This window comes from Paramisgurnus dabryanus, chromosome 10 (genome assembly GCF_030506205.2).
Source record: "Paramisgurnus dabryanus chromosome 10, PD_genome_1.1, whole genome shotgun sequence".
NCBI classification, from domain to species: Eukaryota; Metazoa; Chordata; class Actinopteri; order Cypriniformes; family Cobitidae; genus Paramisgurnus; species Paramisgurnus dabryanus.
In genome coordinates, this window is record NC_133346.1 from 40,638,036 (window position 1) to 40,644,939 (window position 6,904).

At 40.1% G+C, this 6,904-nt stretch overlaps 1 protein-coding gene across 1 annotated transcript; it reads left to right on the plus strand.

Moving 5' to 3' along the window:
- The first annotated feature begins 1,216 nt into the window (after positions 1–1,216).
- On the plus strand, positions 1,217–6,207 carry LOC135718091 (uncharacterized). Its single transcript, XM_065240380.2, has 14 exons — positions 1,217–1,703; positions 2,294–2,398; positions 2,560–2,616; positions 2,714–2,782; positions 2,865–2,948; positions 3,039–3,384; positions 3,498–3,780; positions 3,871–4,104; positions 4,189–4,280; positions 4,599–4,703; positions 4,827–5,020; positions 5,360–5,525; positions 5,678–5,922; positions 6,070–6,207. Exons 1-12 carry the CDS (start codon positions 1,507–1,509, stop codon positions 5,442–5,444), a joined length of 1,851 nt encoding a protein of 616 aa, XP_065096452.1. The 5' UTR covers positions 1,217–1,506; the 3' UTR covers positions 5,445–5,525; positions 5,678–5,922; positions 6,070–6,207.
- The last annotated feature ends 697 nt before the right edge of the window (positions 6,208–6,904 follow it).

The following is a 6,904-nucleotide window of genomic DNA, read 5'->3' on the forward strand; positions in this document are numbered from 1 at the left end:
TCAGGATCTTCATCATTACTTCATTTTCAATCTGTCGTCTGCTTTTTAAGCAGCTCAGTCACGCGTCACCTTGCCATGATTTGGATCACCTGCATGGCGTTAGATGTGTGTCTCGCTGCGTTTGCATGACCACCCTTTGTTAGATTTAATCCCAAACAGCTGATTCCACTAGAGTCTAGAGATCTCAATGCTCCAAATACTAATAATAAAAAAAATCTTGCAGTGACTTTGTTTTAGAAGAATATGTTATTTCAAAATAATAAAATATTTGACAATAACATAACAACCGCCAATGCAGCCTCCAAGCAACACGTGGTGTTATTGAATCAATCAGAATTCAAATGAATCGGCTGAATTGATCAAACTTACTCGATGAGACAGGGATTTGCCTCCACCTTCTGGCTGTTTTAGTTTTATATCAAACGTATCATTTTTTCACCGGTCGGAGCGGACCACAAACGTTGTGAGTCACGCCCCTTCCTAATTTCCACATCGAGGAGGTCCCAAGAGCACCCCAATGACCAGACACACAAGAAGGATAAGTAAAATTAAAACAAACTTTATTTAAATAGTTAAAAATTTATTTCGGAAGGGGAAAGGGAATCTAAAATAAATCTCTCCTTGTCCACAGGAGGAGTCTGGGCCTGGGAGAACGGGACGTCGAAGGTAAGTGCCCACAGGGGGAGAGGGGCGGGACGGACCTCCTTCGTCCCTTTCACCAATCTTGTCGCTATTCCTGCTTGTGGTTCTCCTGAAGGCAGAGCAAAACACACAATGGCCCTCATTTATCATTCTTGCTTAGAAACGGGCGTATATGTTGGCGTAAGATTATGCTTACACTCCTCTCACCGCCTGATTTATGAAGCTGTGCGTACCTCTGAAATTCAGGTGTAAGCAATATCTGCCCTTTATAAATGCCGTGGCTGAAAACGATCGTCATTAGAATAACACGCCCATATAAATTCAAGTCTCCACCTCCCCCACGCCCTCATTTTACGACATTGACACATAGAAGACGGCAAAGACGAGAAACCAGGGAAGTGAAAAGAAACAAAATTGTTTTATTTGGGAGTTTAAAGAGCGGGATTAAAGCTCTACTGTGTAATTTTATGAGTTAATTCTTAGCAAAAACCCATGTTTTCTTTCAAAAGTATGTGCTCATTCATGTGTAATTCATTCCACCCACTAATCAAAGTATTCTCGTAAGTGTAGAATCTGCTATTTAAAATACATACCGTCGAAGCGCTCTCTGGCTGAATCCATGTTGCGCCTCCATCTTTGAAATACATTCGCCGAAGAGGGACAATCCTGATATTCAAGCTTTGCCTTTCGCGCTCCCAGCTGCACCGTTACGAATGCCAGAGGGCTCCAGTACAGTAGGTGGCAGTATGCATCTCTACAATTGGTTTGCAACCCGCCAGTAAACACCCAAAAGAATAAAGCCAGGGGGAAATTAGTTTATTCGCGCGATTCACTACTGCCAGCAGATTTGAAATCCTGTTTAAGATGGAAGATCACACCTATTCTCGAGCACATGAAAAGGAGTCGCCAAGGAAGCGAAAAAGAGAGTTAAAACGACAACGCGACAGGAGAAACAACAAGACAAAAGTGAATATTGGAGTGTGTTTTCCGAGATGGAAAGAGCTCATGAGGCTCAAGGAATTCAAACGGGACGCTGAGGTTGCAAGTTTTCTTCTCGACAGGTAACGTAATTCACACTATTCGTGTAAATCTATAAAGTATATGGTATTTAAATCCTAAGTTTTATAGTTGCTTGGCATAGTATAGCATGGTTTTACATAACACTAGATCAACTTATAGGGGTGACCATACGCAACCCGTCCAGGATTTCGGCGCATTTTCCGGAAGTCATATTTGTTTACCGCATAAGTTACGCCATTCACTTAAAAACATAAGATATACAACCGTAGTTTCATTCTTACATTAAAATGTAACGGTTTCTTTTCTGTAATAATAATAATAATAATCCTCTATGACGTATACGGTCGACAAAGACGAGTTCCAAAAGGCGCACCCGAAATCCTGGACAGGACGGGTCCGTGAAGAATGGCACGTATGGTCACCCTATCTGTGTGCTAATCATGGACGAGTCATAATCGATAACGAGATCGATATTGATAAGTTTGTCAGACAGACTTTGAACTTTAGTCAATTTACATAAAGTATAGTATGTGCATTTACCATTTTTCTTCAGTGTCATGAAAGTAATGCATTGTGTTGTTTGTGGTTTAGCAAGACATTCTAACATGTACTACATTTTTTAATTGTCCAGCTATGACAGAGAACTGAGAGCAGTCACATCAACACCAATGAAGGGAAAGCCCTCTCGAGTATTAAGTACTCCAGCAGTGTCCAGCATTTCTAGTGGGACAGACAGGTAAGTCACTGAATGAAAACAATTGTGATGATTCCATGTCATTGTTGTTTGATCGTGTTATATAATAACTGAAAGTTGCCTATAATTTTAATACTCTTGTCTTAACCATTTCATGTACCTGTGTGTCACATGTTGTGAAACGCTCTGGTTATTCATTTCAGAGATGAGCGTCTTGATGCAATTACAGAAGACCCTGAAATTAAGATCCTTGAACAGAGGTAACCCATCAATGATCATAATGTCTATACCAAAACCCAAGCTGTGTTCTCTATAAAATATTTTCATGATAAACATTTCTATATTTTTTTTACAAAGCCTAGATGACATGAGCATCGTGGATGAGGATGTGGATGAACATGTGTTCAATGACCCCATGAACAGTGTGTAAGTAGTACACCCTATAGACATATGTTACTATTTGTGTTGTGTGGAAGTTCTTGTTTTCTAAATATGTAATTTCTTACAGAATTGACTGGACAGATGAAGGATCTGCATTCCATCAAAGAGATGACAGCTCCGATGAAGAGTATCTTCCACCAATTTCTATAAGGTGTGTGCTCATCTGTTGTTACTTTGCCATATTTTGTGTCGTGTTTTGTCATACATTTTTACATGGTGCCCATGTGTTCTGCCTCCACAGAATGGGTGGAGCATTAAAGGCAGTGCAGTCTGTTGACCATCTTCCTGTAATTGGGCTTGATGAAACTGTGCATGACCTTTCTGCTCATGAAGATCCTACTGATGAGCCCTTGCCCAGTGTTGAGTTGCCTAGTTACCCAGACCCTTTGAAGGTTAAATGTGTGGATGATATCATCTGTGTCCGAGCGGCAGTGTTGTATGAGACCTGCTTGAGGCAGCTTCTCACACTGATAAAGCTGCCGGTGGACAGATGTACAGGTGTTCTCAGGACTGGTCTGGTGTGTGATGGTGTTGGCCCTTTTCACATTAACATCACTTATAAGGGCACGGCAATGATTGTGGAATGGGTGAGTCCAGGCAGTAACAACATAATACAGCTGGTAGCAATGTCATGCACATTTCTTTTGACAAACACTGTTGCATAATTCAAATCCATTCATCAATCTTCTCTGACTTTTAGATTTGTCCCAATGGACATAACCTGTGGAGATGGAATTCACAGCCTGTGATGAAGTTTGGGATGCAAGCAGGGGATTTCCTTCTATCCACCAACATTTTGTTGTCAGGGAACAATTATGGGAAGGTTTCCCTATTGTTCAAGTTCATGAACATGGGTATGGTGAACCAAAACACATTTTTCACAATCCAAGACACATACTGTGTTGACGCAGTCAAGGAATACTGGGAAGAAAGGAATTCCGAGGCCATCTGTCGCCTTCAAGGGAAAGACGTCGTGGTGCTAGGTGTGTATTTTACAATTTTAAATGGTGCATGCGTCAATGACATATTTTTAAATATATTCTTACTACGATATATGCCTGTTGTTTTTACAGGGGATGGCAGAAATGATTCACCAGGGCATTGTGCCCAGTACTGCAGCTACACTACAATGGAGCTTGACACTAAGGAAATAATTCATGTAGCTACAATAGACAAGCGGCAGACATCGTGGAACTCAAACATCATGGAGAAGGAGGCATTTATCCAGACTGTAGACAAGCTTTCCAAACAGATAAAGCTGGTGGAGATCTGCACAGATGCACATATCCAGATTGGTGCCCTTATGAGTAAGTGCTCCTCTGATAACATGATTGAATAGTAATATTGCAAAAACAAATGTTTTGAAATGCGATGATTTTTCAATTTCACAGACCCAGACAAAGGAAAATACAAGGACCTTGGGATTCATCACAGTTTGGACATGTGGCACGGTGCAAAGAATCTGGCCAAGAAACTTGCTGCTGTAAGTGCAATTACTGGGTCATGCTACTCTATACTTCTCCTCTAAATAGACTATACATTAGGTGTGTTTCACAACATTTTATTTCTTGGACAATAAATGTCTTCTTGACAAATACAAATGTTCTTGAGATGTACATTTAAAGTCAATATTGAAAATGTTGTTGTTGTTGTTGTTATTGTTATTATTTTTATTATTATGATTATATAATTATTAAATACAACATGTAAAAGTTCAGTTTCGGAGACACATTGGAATCATTGGCTATAGTCTACTATTTTGAAAAGGAATACCTCAGTATTTTGTTTTTATTTCCCAAAGGCAGCGAAGGTGAAAGGACAGTCCATTCTCCTACACTGGTTGAAGGACATCGTCAACCATTTTTGGTGGTGTTGCAAGACTGCAGATACCAAAGAGCAGTTTCTTGTAAGCATAATTTTTATTGTACTGATTGTAGGTGGTAGCTCACACTATATCTTCATAAATTTTTACTGTGGTGACCCTTTTCTGTATAAAAGTTTTATTTTATATATTGTCTTTTTTGCACAGGCACTTTGGATTGGCATTTGTCACCATGTCTGCAACATCCACACATGGCAAATGGGAAGCTGCCAACACGGCGATCTTGGAGAAGTTCCTGGGAAGCAGTGGATCCAGAGAGATTCCAAGTCTCACAAAGCATTAGTGGACATCGTTTTCAACAAGCGTTGGCTAAAGGATGTCCATAAATATCTCCGTTTCAGGTAAAGCGTGTTAACATTTAACATTTTACACATTGTGTGTCTTTGTACACATGCCCACATACACATTTATGCATACACATACACACATGTTGAACTATCTATATCAGGGATGGGCAACTTAGGTCCTGGAGGGCCGGTGTCCTGCAGAGTTTAGCTCTAACCACAATTAAACACACCTGAAGCAGCCAATTAAGGTCTTCCTAGGCATACTAGAAACATTTAGTCAGGTGTGCTGAGGCAAGTTGGAGCTAAACTCTGCAGGACACCGGCCCTCCAGGAACGAAGTTGCCCATCCCTGATCTATATATATTGTGTGTGTTTTCTTTTCTATTTAAACAGATCAACGGCAGACCTGGAGTCATTCCAGAACCATGTACTAATGTATGCCAACAAGCGCTTTGCTTTCACACCCCCGGGTTTATGAGGCAAGAGTTCTGCTGGCAGCTATTGACTACAATTTCCACCGAAACAGACCAACAAGTACTACATCTGAGGGCAAACAAATGTAAGTTCATTACATGCAGTCTTGTCTTGTAAAGTAAACGCACAGGCACACAGTGGTCTGGGATTGATATGTGCTCACAACTTTGTTAGTAGTTTTAATGAGTAATAAATTTAGTATTTGACCCCTAATAATTTACCTTTGTGCCATTACAGTTTCAGAAGACTTTACAACAAACATGCAAGACGGTACAGCTTGTATGCTCTGAAGTCTGAAAAAACCTATCAATACATCTCTGAACTGCAGAGAAAAATTGTAAACAAGAGACTCACAAGTGGAGTTGGGATGCCTCGAAGAAGAAGCCTTCGGCCCAACGACCCAAGACTTCTTGGTGTTGTCCCCCCTATACCTGCACCCACTATATCAGAGCTGATGCGGACACAAGTTAGCAGAGGCCTTGGTATGTAATTAACATATGCATGCTTTTATTGTACCTTATTGCCTTTGCCTGTAACTCAGTCTAGGTGAAATACCACTATACAAATTAATAACAAAATGTACAACTAAAAAATTGTGTATGTCTAATGACACTGCATGTTTTCCACAGGATCCGATTTCCAAGAGACTGCGAATTGACAATGATCCCTATTGATGGTCAATGTTGCTTCCAAGGCACCATTAAAAAAGGGTTCATGTGTAAATTGGTGTAAATTTTATAATTTCTGTAAATAAATGTATACTGTAAATAATATTTGACCATGTTTCTGTTATTTGGTGTTTCAAAATGGTAAATTACTACATCTCCTTTTTATATATATAAGTTTGTGAATGTAATGCATAAGAAATACAGCATGAACAGTCTTATCAATTATAAAAAATATTTTTATTAAAGATAGATTATAGAAAATTATTTAAATAAAATTTAAATAGCAACACACTGTACAAGAACACTAATAATACAAAACTACTTACAATAACACGACATAGGAAATTAAATTCCAGGGATGAACCCGGTGTACTGTCCCTGAGGGTCAGGGAATTTATCCCTGATTCTACAAACACAGCAACTTGGGATCACTCTTCTATTACCCTGCCCTAGAGACCCATGCTGCCAGAAAATGAAATGTCTGTAGGCTGCATATCTGAATTCTCTATTATCATCACCTGGCTCTCTTACATGGCCTAATGCTGTGATGTCCTCCCTATAATGCCTGTGAAGCCGGAGAAAACCTTAATCTAAGCAAAACTGTGTGAAGTGAGGCAGAAGGCTCACACATGTGGCTGGGTTTTGTCCACAGCATTTTCTCTCCCGATCGGTTGGCATGTCTCTGCAGTGTGTACAGGTACACCAAGACAACCCTGTCACAGGTGGGGGGACGCCATGTCTCCGCTGATGCATCATCAATGCATCAAACACCAGACCTGGCTGCCTTTGTAGCAAC